General features: G+C 37.7%; 1 protein-coding gene across 1 annotated transcript in view; it reads right to left on the reverse strand.

Moving 5' to 3' along the window:
* Positions 1 to 16,340, reverse strand: part of LOC131943789 (dynein heavy chain domain-containing protein 1) — a 69,076-nt gene that overhangs the window by 46,071 nt on the left and 6,665 nt on the right. The window contains exons 14-35 of the mRNA XM_059304067.1: positions 16,230 to 16,313; positions 15,953 to 16,042; positions 15,622 to 15,702; positions 15,355 to 15,512; positions 15,048 to 15,210; positions 14,656 to 14,801; positions 13,367 to 13,523; positions 13,025 to 13,199; positions 12,713 to 12,931; positions 12,062 to 12,184; positions 11,745 to 11,906; positions 11,290 to 11,391; positions 10,704 to 10,901; positions 10,047 to 10,217; positions 9,557 to 9,794; positions 9,311 to 9,414; positions 8,230 to 8,293; positions 5,748 to 5,911; positions 5,350 to 5,484; positions 5,035 to 5,130; positions 1,190 to 1,321; positions 447 to 675 (exon numbers count right to left, since the gene is read on the reverse strand). Coding sequence (XP_059160050.1) covers positions 447 to 675; positions 1,190 to 1,321; positions 5,035 to 5,130; positions 5,350 to 5,484; positions 5,748 to 5,911; positions 8,230 to 8,293; positions 9,311 to 9,414; positions 9,557 to 9,794; positions 10,047 to 10,217; positions 10,704 to 10,901; positions 11,290 to 11,391; positions 11,745 to 11,906; positions 12,062 to 12,184; positions 12,713 to 12,931; positions 13,025 to 13,199; positions 13,367 to 13,523; positions 14,656 to 14,801; positions 15,048 to 15,210; positions 15,355 to 15,512; positions 15,622 to 15,702; positions 15,953 to 16,042; positions 16,230 to 16,313 — 3,191 coding nt within the window. The remainder of the gene's footprint in view (positions 1 to 446; positions 676 to 1,189; positions 1,322 to 5,034; positions 5,131 to 5,349; positions 5,485 to 5,747; positions 5,912 to 8,229; positions 8,294 to 9,310; positions 9,415 to 9,556; positions 9,795 to 10,046; positions 10,218 to 10,703; positions 10,902 to 11,289; positions 11,392 to 11,744; positions 11,907 to 12,061; positions 12,185 to 12,712; positions 12,932 to 13,024; positions 13,200 to 13,366; positions 13,524 to 14,655; positions 14,802 to 15,047; positions 15,211 to 15,354; positions 15,513 to 15,621; positions 15,703 to 15,952; positions 16,043 to 16,229; positions 16,314 to 16,340) is intronic.

Genomic DNA, 16,340 nt, shown 5'->3' on the forward strand with positions numbered 1-16,340 from the left:
AACACATTTTTAAACACATTTATTAAAACATTTTAAACACATTTTTAAACACATTTTTTAACACAATTTTTAACACTTCTACTGCTAGGTTGTAATAGTTAAATTTCATTAAGTCATTGAACGAAAGTTATTTTCTTTTTTTTTCTTTTCTTAATTCTGGTGTTCGAAAGGAAATTTTTTATGCACCATATGGGTTTTTACTCCAATTTCAGCCTGCTTTTCTTTTTGGATTTGCTTTTCCAACCAAGAATAAACAACAAAGCAGCAGATTGTTTGATTTTGGAGATGTCTCTCCTAGATGAAATGCTGTCTTTAGCTATCAATCTTCATCTTCCGTGTGGTTGGAACTGGGGACTTTTTGGTTCAGCAACCATGAGCTCAACCAACCCGACCACACCGACCTCTGAAAGTTATTTTAAATGATTGACAAAAAAAAAAAAACTTACTATTAAGGGTTAGGTCTAAAGGTGTTTTAAGACCCCCAGATGAGGAGGGGAGAGAAAATTTCATGTTTTCCACCTGGGGGAAACACCTGCGCACATACGGAAGCAGAGCTTGTGGGTTTCTGGACACCCCCAACATCTCTACAATCTCTTCGTCGCTGAGGAAATACAGGCGATGGAAGACGTTCCTCGCCTTCTCCACATACACAGCCAGATCCTTCAAGATCTCCTCCTGCCAATGTTAGGTTTGGGAAAAAGTTCCAGAAAAAAGGTATGATGGAAGATACTTTTTTCTAAAAGTGGTAGGCTATACACTATATTTAATAACAACTTATGACCCTTAAGCCAAGGTTTCCATTATTTTTTTAAAATGTGCCAAAGCTCAATTTCATTATTTCATAGTAAACATGTTTCTTTTTATTAGGAGCAGCTCTATAACTAATAACAATAAAAGTTAGTTTTTTTTAAAGAAATTGTACCATTTAACAAAAAATTAGAAACATGCCAAAACAATGAGTATCCTGGGATACTACGATCAAAATTCAAATTTTTAAAAAAGTTTTAAATTTCTACTCTATCTTTACATAAAACAGGTTTCTGATAAATATTAGGGCTTCTAGGTATAACAAATCTTTTTATCTGTTTCCTTTTGAAAATGAAACATATTAAGTTTTGAAGGAATGTCCTTCATGTTAAATAAAACAGAATGAAAAAGAATCAGAATATTTAAACTGTGCAAAACTTACTTGCTCCTGAATAAGGGAGATAAAAAGTGACTTGAGGTGATCTCCCTGTAGCAGTCTGTAGCCCTTTTCTCCCCTTCTTCTGTTCACCACAGACAAGCATTTGGAGTCAGCACAGACTACTCGCATCCAGTCCTGAGAAGTTGTGGGTAAACAAGTCAACTATTTTGTCAGATACTAGCATCCAGTCCTGAGAAGTTGTGGGTAAACAAGTCAACTATTTTCTCAGATACTAGCATCCAGTCCTGAGAAGTTGTGGGTAAACAAGTCAACTATTTTGTCAGATACTAGCATCCAGTCCTGAGAAGTTGTGGGTAAACAAGTCAACTATTTTGTCAGATACTAGCATCCAGTCCTGAGAAGTTGTGGGTAAACAAGTCAACTATTTTGTCAGATACTAGCATCCAGTCCTGAGAAGTTGTGGGTAAACAAGTCAACTATTTTCTCAGATACTAGCATCCAGTCCTGAGAAGTTGTGGGTAAACAAGTCAACTATTTTGTCAGATACTAGCATCCAGTCCTGAGAAGTTGTGGGTAAACAAGTCAACTATTTTGTCAGATACTAGCATCCAGTCCTGAGAAGTTGTGGGTAAACAAGTCAACTATTTTCTCAGATACTAGCATCCAGTCCTGAGAAGTTGTGGGTAAACAAGTCAACTATTTTGTCTGATACTAGCATCCAGTCCTGAGAAGTTGTGGGTAAACAAGTCAACTATTTTGTCTGATACTAGCATCCAGTCCTGAGAAGTTGTGGGTAAACAAGTCAACTATTTTGTCTGATACTAGCATCCAGTCCTGAGAAGTTGTGGGTAAACAAGTCAACTATTTTGTCTGATACTAGCATCCAGTCCTGAGAAGTTGTGGGTAAACAAGTCAACTATTTTGTCTGATACTAGCATCCAGTCCTGAGAAGTTGTGGGTAAACAAGTCAACTATTTTGTCTGATACTAGCATCCAGTCCTGAGAAGTTGTGGGTAAACAAGTCAACTATTTTGTCTGATACTAGCATCCAGTCCTGAGAAGTTGTGGGTAAACAAGTCAACTATTTTGTCAGATACTAGCATCCAGTCCTGAGAAGTTGTGGGTAAACAAGTCAACTATTTTGTCTGATACTAGCATCCAGTCCTGAGAAGTTGTGGGTAAACAAGTCAACTATTTTGTCAGATACTAGCATCCAGTCCTGAGAAGTTGTGGGTAAACAAGTCAACTATTTTGTCAGATACTAGCATCCAGTCCTGAGAAGTTGTGGGTAAACAAGTCAACTATTTTGTCAGATACTAGCATCCAGTCCTGAGAAGTTGTGGGTAAACAAGTCAACTATTTTGTCAGATACTAGCATCCAGTCCTGAGAAGTTGTGGGTAAACAAGTCAACTATTTTGTCAGATACTAGCATCCAGTCCTGAGAAGTTGTGGGTAAACAAGTCAACTATTTTGTCAGATACTAGCATCCAGTCCTGAGAAGTTGTGGGTAAACAAGTCAACTATTTTGTCAGATACTAGCATCCAGTCCTGAGAAGTTGTGGGTAAACAAGTCAACTATTTTGTCAGATTTTAGCTTCCAGTCCTGAGAAGTTGTGGTCAAACAAGTCAACTATTTTGTCAGATACTAGCATCCAGTCCTGAGAAGTTGTGGGTAAACAAGTCAACTATTTTGTCAGATACTAGCATCCAGTCCTGAGAAGTTGTGGTCAAACAAGTCAACTATTTTGTCTGATACTAGCATCCAGTCCTGAGAAGTTGTGGGTAAACAAGTCAACTATTTTGTCTGATACTAGCATCCAGTCCTGAGAAGTTGTGGGTAAACAAGTCAACTATTTTGTCTGATACTAGCATCCAGTCCTGAGAAGTTGTGGGTAAACAAGTCAACTATTTTCTCAGATACTAGCATCCAGTCCTGAGAAGTTGTGGGTAAACAAGTCAACTATTTTGTCAGATTTTAGCATCCAGTCCTGAGAAGTTGTGGGTAAACAAGTCAACTATTTTGTCAGATACTAGCATCCAGTCCTGAGAAGTTGTGGGTAAACAAGTCAACTATTTTCTCAGATACTAGCATCCAGTCCTGAGAAGTTGTGGGTAAACAAGTCAACTATTTTGTCAGATACTAGCATCCAGTCCTGAGAAGTTGTGGGTAAACAAGTCAACTATTTTGTCTGATACTAGCATCCAGTCCTGAGAAGTTGTGGGTAAACAAGTCAACTATTTTGTCAGATACTAGCATCCAGTCCTGAGAAGTTGTGGGTAAACAAGTCAACTATTTTGTCAGATACTAGCATCCAGTCCTGAGAAGTTGTGGGTAAACAAGTCAACTATTTTGTCAGATACTAGCATCCAGTCCTGAGAAGTTGTGGGTAAACAAGTCAACTATTTTGTCTGATACTAGCATCCAGTCCTGAGAAGTTGTGGGTAAACAAGTCAACTATTTTGTCTGATACTAGCATCCAGTCCTGAGAAGTTGTGGGTAAACAAGTCAACTATTTTGTCTGATACTAGCATCCAGTCCTGAGAAGTTGTGGGTAAACAAGTCAACTATTTTGTCTGATACTAGCATCCAGTCCTGAGAAGTTGTGGGTAAACAAGTCAACTATTTTGTCTGATACTAGCATCCAGTCCTGAGAAGTTGTGGGTAAACAAGTCAACTATTTTGTCTGATACTAGCATCCAGTCCTGAGAAATTGTGGGTAAACAAGTCAACTATTTTGTCTGATACTAGCATCCAGTCCTGAGAAGTTGTGGGTAAACAAGTCAACTATTTTGTCTGATACTAGCATCCAGTCCTGAGAAATTGTGGGTAAACAAGTCAACTATTTTGTCTGATACTAGCATCCAGTCCTGAGAAGTTGTGGGTAAACAAGTCAACTATTTTGTCTGATACTAGCATCCAGTCCTGAGAAGTTGTGGGTAAACAAGTCAACTATTTTGTCAGATACTAGCATCCAGTCCTGAGAAGTTGTGGGTAAACAAGTCAACTATTTTGTCAGATACTAGCATCCAGTCCTGAGAAGTTGTGGGTAAACAAGTCAACTATTTTGTCAGATACTAGCATCCAGTCCTGAGAAGTTGTGGGTAAACAAGTCAACTATTTTGTCTGATACTAGCATCCAGTCCTGAGAAGTTGTGGGTAAACAAGTCAACTATTTTGTCTGATACTAGCATCCAGTCCTGAGAAGTTGTGGGTAAACAAGTCAACTATTTTGTCTGATACTAGCATCCAGTCCTGAGAAGTTGTGGGTAAACACGTCAACTATTTTGTCTGATACTAGCATCCAGTCCTGAGAAGTTGTGGGTAAACAAGTCAACTATTTTGTCTGATACTAGCATCCAGTCCTGAGAAGTTGTGGGTAAACAAGTCAACTATTTTGTCTGATACTAGCATCCAGTCCTGAGAAATTGTGGGTAAACAAGTCAACTATTTTGTCTGATACTAGCATCCAGTCCTGAGAAGTTGTGGGTAAACAAGTCAACTATTTTGTCTGATACTAGCATCCAGTCCTGAGAAATTGTGGGTAAACAAGTCAACTATTTTGTCTGATACTAGCATCCAGTCCTGAGAAGTTGTGGGTAAACAAGTCAACTATTTTGTCTGATACTAGCATCCAGTCCTGAGAAGTTGTGGGTAAACAAGTCAACTATTTTGTCAGATACTAGCATCCAGTCCTGAGAAGTTGTGGGTAAACAAGTCAACTATTTTGTCAGATTTTGATACTTGCGTCCAGATATCAGAATTTGGTTACCAGTGCTCAATTGTCAGATTTTTTTCTACTGCTCAATAATTAAATTTTGGTTTCAACAGCTAAATAATTAAATTTCATTTTCTTGTGCTAAAATACAATTTAAAAAGAATACTGACCTTGAACTTGCTGTGAATTGCTTCAAACTTTGCTGCATGCTGTGACAGGTTTTGATAAATGTCAGGTTGTTCAAAGATCTTTACAAGATACAACCACTGGAAAATATTCAGAGTTATAAAAAAAAAATATATATAAATCAGAGAATGAATATAGCCTTACTATTTATTTTAGAATTCAGCTAATGCTTTGAAAAATATCATTTTGATTCTTTAATAATCAAAATCAATATAATTTACAACAAAAACATTTTCATAAAATAGAAAAATACAATTAAAACAATGAATTTATAGCGAACACAATTTAATCCATCCCACCTTTTTTTGACAGTCCAGCCACAGGCCAGTGATCTCTTTGATCTGCCTAAGTGCATGGTACCAGAAGCTGACCTGCTCCTTCATTGTGCCAACATTGGGTGAGGTATACATGGTGTCTACTGTGATACGACTATCCTGTGGTGACATTAGCAATGGATGTAAGAAAAAAAACAATTCTCAGACCTGACTTTAAACTGGTGAAATAGTTTATTATTGATAATATGAAGGGACACTATTGTGTAGGTAGTAAACCAAGTCATTACATAAAACCAGCCAAGCCAACACAGAGTACCTCTATGCTCAATTAAACAGGTCTAAAATAATCAGAGATATTGCTGCAGATGTATGAGTTTATTTTAATTACACCAATCACTTTGTAGTTCAGCTCATCCAGTTACCTCTAAATAATAGTTCAGCTCATCCACATCAATGAGAAGAAAAAAGTCATCCGTGGATACATCCAGAGCTTTGTTGGATCCAGCCTGGGCTGCTGCCCTCTCCTGACGGTACCGCTCCAATTTGCTGGGCCTCGTTGTGCCGGATGTTGCTCTTTTCAAAGATTCTACAACAGAATGAATGTTCATATAAACACCTATACTACATCAGATAGAAGATTTAATTCCATTCAAAGTACTTATAATAAATTTATGAAAAGACTAAATAAATTTAATGAACATATTTTTATTACCTTTATACATACTGTCTGGGAGATATTTGGCCAGTTGGTCCAACCAAAAGTTGACCTACCTTTATACATACTGTCTGGGAGATATTTGGCCTGTCCTGCCAAAAGTTGACCTACCTTTATACATACTGTCAGAGAGATATTTGGCCAGTTGGTCCAATCAAAAGTTGACCTACCTTTATACATACTGTCAGAGAGATATTTGGTCAGTTGGACCAACCAAAAGTTGACCTACCTTTATACATACTGTCTGGGAGATATTTGGCCTGTCCTGCCAAAAGTTGACCTACCTTTATACATACTGTCTGGGAGATATTTGGCCAGTTGGTCCAATCAAAAGTTGACCTACCTTTATACATACTGTCAGAGAGATATTTGGTCAGTTGGACCAACCAAAAGTTGACCTACCTTTATACATACTGTCTGGGAGATATTTGGCCTGTCCTGCCAAAAGTTGACCTACCTTTATACATACTGTCTGGGAGATATTTGGCCAGTTGGTCCAACCAAAAGTTGAACTACCTTTATACATACTGTCAGGGAGATATTTGGCCAGTTGGTCCAACCAAAAGTTGACCTACCTTTATACATACTGTCTGGGAGATATTTGGCCAGTTGGTCCAATCAAAAGTTGACCTACCTTTATACATACTGTCTGGGAGATATTTGGCCAGTTGGTCCAACCAAAAGTTGACCTACCATTATACATACTGTCAGAGAGATATTTGGTCAGTTGGACCAACCAAAAGTTGACCTACCTTTATACATACTGTCTGGGAGATATTTGGCCTGTCCTGCCAAAAGTTGACCTACCTTTATACATACTGTCAGAGAGATATTTGGCCAGTTGGACCAACCAAAAGTTGACCTACCTTTATACATACTGTCTGGGAGATATTTGGCCTGTCCTGCCAAAAGTTGACCTACCTTTATACATACTGTCTGGGAGATATTTGGCCAGTTGGTCCAATCAAAAGTTGACCTACCTTTATACATACTGTCAGAGAGATATTTGGTCAGTTGGACCAACCAAAAGTTGACCTACCTTTATACATACTGTCTGGGAGATATTTGGCCTGTCCTGCCAAAAGTTGACCTACCTTTATACATACTGTCTGGGAGATATTTGGCCAGTTGGTCCAACCAAAAGTTGAACTACCTTTATACATACTGTCAGGGAGATATTTGGCCAGTTGGTCCAACCAAAAGTTGACCTACCTTTATACATACTGTCTGGGAGATATTTGGCCAGTTGGTCCAATCAAAAGTTGACCTACCTTTATACATACTGTCTGGGAGATATTTGGCCAGTTGGTCCAACCAAAAGTTGACCTACCTTTATACATACTGTCAGAGAGATATTTGGTCAGTTGGACCAACCAAAAGTTGACCTACCTTTATACATACTGTCTGGGAGATATTTGGCCTGTCCTGCCAAAAGTTGACCTACCTTTATACATACTGTCTGGGAGATATTTGGCCAGTTGGTCCAACCAAAAGTTGAACTACCTTTATACATACTGTCAGGGAGATATTTGGCCAGTTGGTCCAACCAAAAGTTGACCTACCTTTATACATACTGTCTGGGAGATATTTGGCCAGTTGGTCCAATCAAAAGTTGACCTACCTTTATACATACTGTCTGGGAGATATTTGGCCAGTTGGTCCAACCAAAAGTTTACCTACATTTATACATACTGTCTGGGAAATATTTGGCCTGTCCTGCCAAAAGTTGACCTACCTTTATACATACTGTCTGATTTGGCTAGTTGGTCCAACCAAAAGTTGACCTACCTTTATACATACTGTCAGGGAGATATTTGGCCTGTCCTGCCAAAAGTTGACCTACCTTTATACATACTGTCTGGGAGATATTTGGCCAGTTGGTCCAACCAAAAGTTGACCTACCTTTATACATACTGTCAGGGAGATATTTGGCCAGTTGGTCCAACCAAAAGTTGACCTACCTTTATACATACTGTCTGGGAGATATTTGGCCTGTCCTGCCAAAAGTTGACCTACCTTTATACATACTGTCTGGGAGATATTTGGCCAGTTGGTCCAACCAAAAGTTGACCTACCTTTATACACACTGTCAGGGAGATATTTGGCATGTCCAAATAAAAGTTGACCTACCTTTATACATACTGTCTGGGAGATATTTGGCCAGTTGATCCTGCCAAAAGTTGACCTACCTTTATACATACTGTCAGGGAGATATTTGGCCAGTTGGAACTGCCTGTCCTGCCAAAAGTTGACCTACCTTTATACATACTGTCTGGGAGATATTTGGCCAGTTGGTCCAACCAAAAGTTGACCTACCTTTATACATACTGTCTGGGAGATATTTGGCCAGTTGATCCTGCCAAAAGTTGACCTACCTTTATACATACTGTCAGGGAGATATTTGGCCAGTTGGTCCAACCAAAAGTTGACCTACCTTAATACATACTGTCTGGGAGATATTTGGCCAGTTGATCCTGCCAAAAGTTGACCTACCTTTATACATACTGTCTGGGAGATATTTGGCCAGTTGGTCCAACCAAAAGTTGACCTACCTTTATACATACTGTCTGGAAGATATTTGGCCAGTTGGTCCAACCAAAAGTTGACCTACCTTTATACATACTGTCTGGGAGATATTTGGCCAGTTGGTCCAACCAAAAGTTGACCTACCTTTATACATACTGTCTGGGAGATATTTGGCCTGTCCAACCAAAAGTTGACCTACCTTTATACATACTGTCTGGGAGATATTTGGCCAGTTGATCCTGCCAAAAGTTGACCTACCTTTATACATACTGTCTGGGAGATATTTGGCCAGTTGGAACTGCCTGTCCTGCCAAAAGTTGACCTACCTTTATACATACTGTCTGGGAGATATTTGGCCAGTTGGTCCAACCAAAAGTTGACCTACCTTTATACATACTGTCTGGGAGATATTTGGCCAGTTGGTCCAACCAAAAGTTGATCTACCTTTATACCTACTGTCAGGGAGATATTTGGCCAGTTGGTCCAACCAAAAGTTGACCTACCTTTATACATACTGTCAGGGAGATATTTGGCCAGTTGGAACTGCCTGTCCTGCCAAAAGTTGACCAACCTTTGTACATACTGTCAGGGAAATATTTGGCCTGTCCTGCCAAAAGTTGACCTACCTTTATACATACTGTCTGGGAGATATTTGGCCAGTTGGTCCAACCAAAAGTTGATCTACCTTTATACCTACTGTCAGGGAGATATTTGGCCAGTTGGTCCAACCAAAAGTTGACCTACCTTTATACATACTGTCAGGGAGATATTTGGCCAGTTGGAACTGCCTGTCCTGCCAAAAGTTGACCAACCTTTGTACATACTGTCAGGGAGATATTTGGCCTGTCCTGCCAAAAGTTGACCTACCTTTATACATACTGTCAGGGAGATATTTGGCCAGTTGGAACTGCCTGTCCTGCCAAAAGTTGACCAACCTTTGTACATACTGTCAGGGAGATATTTGGCCTGTCCTGCCAAAAGTTGACCTACCTTTATACATACTGTCAGGGAGATATTTGGCCAGTTGGAACTGCCTGTCCTGCCAAAAGTTGACCAACTGCTGGAGCCGCTGGCTTTGGTTGTTCTCTGACAGAGCGCTGGTGTAGGTGGCATCCACCAGGTGGGACATCTCAGACAGGTTGTAGGACAAAAGTTCTGCAACAGACAGCTGGTGGCTGGGGTCGTAGGGGACATTCATTCCCAGGAAAATTTTCTGCCAATGTCGGTCCTACAAAAAAAGTAATCAATCTCAGTAAAATAAGACTGCTTGGTAAGAAAGTCATCTGCTTTTCTTTTGGTAAGGAAAGTGCTTCAATCTAACTATACCAGTGCAAATAGATGTTACACATTTAAAAATTCTAATAGCATTATGACAACATTTACTAAATTAGAATAAAAGAAAGTTGGAGACTAATAATGCAACAAACTTTACCTACAGGGCCCCTTCAGAAAGTTGGTGATTGATTAAAAAAAACTTTACCTGCAGGGCACCTTCAGAAAGTTGACTCAGGACAGGAAGTTGTTTGCTAAAGTCTTCAATCTGCTGGATCCAAGCTAGCAGAACTGGGTCACCTGGAGGGAGCAGTGGCCTTAACCTTGCTGTGGCAGCCTGCCATTCTGAGACTTTTTCCTCCACCTTTTTCATGTTGATCTAGTTTTTAAAAAAACATTTTTAAAAGTTTACTTATTAGCCAACACAGCAAGTTTAAACCTTTCTGTTGGTTTATGTTAATATATTCTGTTCATCAAACTTTACTTTCAATTATTATATATTACATTAACTTTGGAATAATTTTAACTGTAAACTTTACGCAGCAGGGGCATGAAAGTAATTTGAAAATCTTTTCATTATTTGAAATGACTTACATAATAATAAACTGAGATTTTTTTACTAGATTTTCCTCAGGGTAAAAGAAATAAAAATGAATAATCAAATAAATGTCTGATAATATCTTTTCTATACAATTGTATTCTTAAAATGATTTAATCACTACACATTATATTCTCTTATTTGTGTTGCAAATTAACAAAGAATTTTTAAAATGACATTTTATTTTTTAACATTAATCACTTTAAATGATAATAATTTTGTTTCCTTACTGCCATTTTGCACTGATTACCATAAGCAGTCTCTGACCTTTTTGAAAGACATTTGTTTCCAGTCTTTGATAGCATCCTGAGTGACCTCTGTATACTTCCAAACCTCCTGTCGTAGATTCATTTTTACCGCCATTTCCCCCAAAAACTTGAGGTTGTATGCCTCTCCCAAGATGGCTTCCCTACACTGACTGGCCTCATGAAGCTTCAGCTCAACACTAAAAAACTTCTCCCTTATCTATTGCAAGATATTCAATTTGCTAAATCAGTAATAGCTTTTGCAAGAAATGTATTTAAAGTGAATGTCCTGCATTAATAATAACCCAAATATCAAGTATGATAGAAAAGTATGAAGTAAAGGGCCACACATTAACTTCTGGTAATATCTATGCACGTATGAACCAAAAGGATTTAGTTGACATCTTTATGAATGGGATTAAGAGGGACAGCCTAGAGTTGACTGTACAAGAATGGAGTCTATATTCCAACATTCCAAGCCACATTTACCCAATAAACTTTAGAAAATCTGTACACAAACTGCAGATGATGACTGATTGTATTTAGAGAGAAAATAATGGTCAAACTCAAACAATGAAGAAGGCACAATACAAGTAAAAAAATTTTACCAGTTTCATGTCTGCTAAAATGGTGCCAGGATGTTGAGATGGATCCAGAAACTTGCCACTTGTTGCCATCTCAGAGAGCCTGGTTGCTTCCTTCTTTAGGTTCTGTTGGGTTATACATTCTTTCAACTCAAGTTTTATAAATGTTAATTTAATTTTGTAAGTCAGCAGTTTAAATACAAAAATTACCGAATCATAATTTACACAAGTAACAATTCCAAGCAAACCAATCACTAAACACCCCAGATCTTTTTCTTAATAGATTTTGTTGGATGGTGAATGTAACAACAGCTTGAGCTATGTTGGGATGAAGAGCAGAGGTAATAGAGCAGAGGAAGAAGAGAGGGGAAAGAAGAAGAGCAGGTGGTGAAGAGCAGGTGGTAAAAGAGCAGGTGGTAAAAGAGCAGGTGGGAAAAGAGCAGTTTGGAAAATAGCAGGTGGAGTAGAGCATCACTAACCTGGAAGTTAGTTTCGAGCTGTTGCAGCATGAGAGGGGTCTGGGTGTTGACAAAGTCAGAGGCTTCTTGAATCTTGATCAGAAAACTCTCCCACGAGGTCAAGACTCTCTCCTCACATTTCTCTTCCTCGGGGGTCAGCTGTCTGTAGCTCATCCTGATCACCTAGCAGACGTAAACCACTAATTAAAGCTGGGCCAACTTTAATTAACTACTTTAATAGGATTTTATAAAAAATTAAACCAAATGTGAATATTTATGATAACAGCCATTAATCCTAGGGCTAGCTAATATGATGACAGTCATTAAACAAAGTGTACCTCATAGAGTGACCTGATGTACTCAATCCTCTGTTGGTACTGGACTGTATTTTTCTTATAGTTGCTGAAGTTTTTGGCAAAGGCAGCAAATGACAAGACATCTGTTGTTTTGTCTGTCAGGTTCTAGTGAGAGTAGCAGTCAATAAAAGAACATGTTTTTCCAATGTAAATATCATGTGGCATCATAGTTTGATCAACTATTACTTTGAAAATTAAACTCTAAATTTCCAAGGCTTAAATGGTTATTGAATCACTGTGTAGGATAGGAGGGTCATTGGGTACAGAAAAACATTTCAAGGCAGGTCTGATAATTACTAGTGAACTCAGATTTTTAAAGAAATATTTGTAAATCCCGGATATAGGGATGGATTAGTCACACCCTGAGAAGGGGAGAGAATAACATTGTGAGGAAAGCTTTAGACTGGAATCCCCAGGGTAGGAGGAAAGTAGGCCAGCCAAAGAAACTTGGAGGAGGATAGTAGAAGATGAGTGAAGGGCTGCTGGGCTTATGTGAGGGCAAATGAAGAGGGCTGCTCAAAACCAATTCTAGTAGAGTGGTGTGGTTGCAGCCCTTTGCTCCTCAGGGGCTACAAAGGACTAAGTGAAGTTGTAAACAACACAAAGCTATTTATCTCATAAAAATGAAATTACTTTCAAAATGATGATCATTTCTTCCGCCAGATTTTGTGCCAGAGATTTTGCCTGTTCAGCCACAAATGAGATGAGCTCTTGGTAAATCTCATTCAGCCGAGGCAGGAGTCCGTCATGTACTGCCATACAGTCCACAAAAATCAAACCATTTTCTGTCATGTAATTTTTATCAAAGTTCCGAACTCTATCAGACCATTGGCGAAGCTCTGTGAGTTTTTGCTTTAAAAAATCAATTGTTAAAAATTTTAATGATTAAAAAACTCCTCAAATATGATACATTATAAATAAATAAAAACAACAATATTTTCTTACTTCAATGGTGAATGCAGCTGCTCCTTTGAATTCATGAGTACTTTTCTCTGTCCATTTGATGCAGAACTGCTGTATTTCATTGAGCCAATCATTGCTCTTACAGTAAGTGTCTATGTCAGCAAGGGCAGATAACATCAAATTTTTCTGCTTGTCTAATGCCATTCGATATTCAGTGCTATGTAGAAAAGATTACAATTTCTTTCTTTTAATATGCTTTTGTGATGCAGAAATATAAACTTCAGTTGATTACAATAATACAAAATGCACACACACATCTCATACAAAATACTAGTATACTTCATTTGACTAACACCAATCAGTAATTAAGATCAAACAACATACTCTAAGGAAAGCTTTTCTTCCAGATTAGCTTTAGCCAATGGGTTGTATTGACCCATCAGTCCAAGACCTTCAACTTGTATGCTCTCTTCATCAGTGTGCATGATGACAAGGTCAGGGGTTGCAACTCCTAACTCATCCTCCTCCTTTGTTGGTAACACTGAGACAGACAGGATTTGTACATTTAAAACACAGGAACAGAAGAATTATACAGATTAGTTTATTATCTTAAGATCAGCAAAACGGGAGGCACAGAGGAGGACATACGCGCTAGAGTTAATAAAGCCCGCTGCGCTTTCACAGTCCTGCGACCCATATGGAAAAGTTCGGCCATCTCCATTACCACAAAAATTAGGATATTTAACTCTAATGTCAAGGCAGTTCTGCTGTATGGAGCAGAGACATGGAGAGTCTCCAAGGCAAGCACAGCAAAGATACAGACCTTCATGAATAGATGCCTTAGACAGATACTGAAACTGAGATGGCAGGACAAAGTGCCGAACTTGGAACTATGGAGGAAAGCTAGGCAGGAGCCTATAGGTGTGCAAATAAGAAGGAGGAAGTGGCGCTGGGTGGGTCACACACTGCGAAAGGCTCACACAAATGTTACACGCCAAGCGCTTGAGTGGAACCCCCAGGGAAAGCGGAAGAGAGGGCGCCCAAGACAGACCTGGAGGCGGAGTCTTCTTGAAGAACTGAAGCCAATAGGGATGTCTTGGGAGATGTCAAAATTAATAGCCGAGGATAGGAAGAAATGGAAGGAAATGGTGGAGGCCCTATGCTCCATAAGGAGCAAAGAGGACTAAGTCAAAGTAAGTCAAGTTTATTATCTTGGTTAGTACATGGTGGTATTGGTTCAACATAAATTCTGAAAAGGTACACTGTATACCTTTGATTATGTGATTTTTATTCTGTAGTCTACATGTAAAAAATATTTGCCTACTTTGGCTTTGTGGTTCTATCTGTTGTTATTTTTAAATCATATCAATGTTAAAAATATGTTTCGATGCTACTTGTTTGTTTGGAGATTTTATGTTAAGGTTTTTTTAATTAGAAAAATTGGGCCCCTATTCTTTAAATAATTATTTTATGAAATAACACCTTATTTCAGAAATAGCCAAAAGAATTGATGTGCATTTTTTAAATCTATTGAATAAGAAAGTGCAGAAAAACAAAAACTAAAGGGAAAAGTGAAAATATGAATAATATTGAAAAGCTGTGGCATATAAAAAAATATGTTTTTGTTTACCTGACTGATATTGAAACAACAGTAACAGAAAGAAAATGCTTACTTTGCTGATGGAAGGTGGGCAATGATAGATTAGCTTCAGGTGAGAGACAGACACTGCCAGCTTGAGAAGACTTGTCAGATTTATCTGATCTGCTGGTCTGAGAGCCAGTGAGGGAAGAATTTAGCTTGGAGTACGTCTGAGAAAGCCTGATAAAAGAAAATAATATATTAATTCATTCAAGAAATTGTTTAGTAATCAAATCAATAATCTCATGAGTGTATGATATAAAACTTGTATATTTTAAAATCACAATTTTCATAAATAAAATACATGATAGATCCCACTTTTTTTAAACAGCTTTTAAAGAATTCCTCCATTTGCAGATGAAAATAGTTCTTGTAAAAAATTTTGATACGTTAAAGTGAAGAAAAATGAGAGAAATTATTTTTTACTTGTCTTGTGTTTTGACATCACCATTTCTTGAGTCTGTCTCTTCTGTTTCCTCATTTGATGAGCTAAAAATAGCTTTGGATGCCAGCAGCATGGGAATGGCTGTAAGTGCAGAACTAAGAACTTTCTGGAAGCGTTCTTTAGCTGGGTATAACGTGAGGATCCCTGTGTAATGTGTAAGACAAGCATTAAACTTCTCTGCTCTTTAAAAAGTACAAAAATTACATGCTCCTATAAAGTATGATTTTAACTCATGAATGTTAAAGGGAAGTAATATGGGTTAGTAGTCTATTTTAGTAGGATTGTTACCATCATTTGTAAAGAGTAGTTTCCCTTTAAAGAAGCCATCTCTAGATGCACCAGACTCCAGAATTTCATGAATGAAACAGATGGTTTGTGTTTTGGAAATTTCAAACATGTGCTCCACTATCAACTGATCAACCAACTTCACAAAATTACCCAAAAAACTGGATGGGAAAAGTGAAAGAAATTAATTATAACCTGAAGGCCTGTTTTAGAAAAAATAAATCTTTAAAAAAATCTGAATGCAAATTCTCTTATATGCTTTTGACTTACCCTGCTTCTCTTTTAGCATTGGCCAAATTCTTCTCTCTCTCCTCTTTTTTTGTCCTCTGTAATGACAGGGAATCTTTTGTGCTATAAGGTAGAAAAGAGTTTTATCCATTAAACTGTTTTTCAACACTTTTCTCTAACTAAATCTGAACTGTTCACCCTGCCATCTCTAATTTGCCACAATTGCAGTAAAAATAATTCAAGATGTTTCATCTTACAGAACAACAGGTATCAGTAAATGTGCAACTAAACGTCAGTGTGCTATTAAGAGTGACAATGACACTAAACTACTTATTACACACAAAAATTCAGATGAATATTTATTTATACTAACAAAAAGGTTTTTTTCTTTAATTGTTCCTCACAATACTGCAACTTTTTGAAAGATTCATCAACAGTGAATTCAATTACCATCTTCGTGTACCTGTTGTCAAACAAAATTTTTTAATTTTTCATATTTCTATATCAGACATTAAAAACAAATGAGCTACTGAACTTGAATGAAGTCTTGGATTGTTTTGTATTAAAAATTATTTGGTTAAAAAAGTCACAGACATTAAAGTCTAAAGTGTTTGTGTATTATTACACAAAAAAATTTATAATTGGCTTACTTGAAAAACCTTTCCAAAAATTTTTCTGCCTGAATATTTTTGAAGTTGATACTATTCTCAAACTCTCCAAGCTGGTATGTTTTGCTGAATTTAAAATGTATTTCACTATTT

Source organism: Physella acuta, unplaced genomic scaffold (genome assembly GCF_028476545.2).
Source record: "Physella acuta isolate Inbredline_101_S28 unplaced genomic scaffold, ASM2847654v3 ptg000466l, whole genome shotgun sequence".
NCBI classification, from domain to species: Eukaryota; Metazoa; Mollusca; class Gastropoda; family Physidae; genus Physella; species Physella acuta.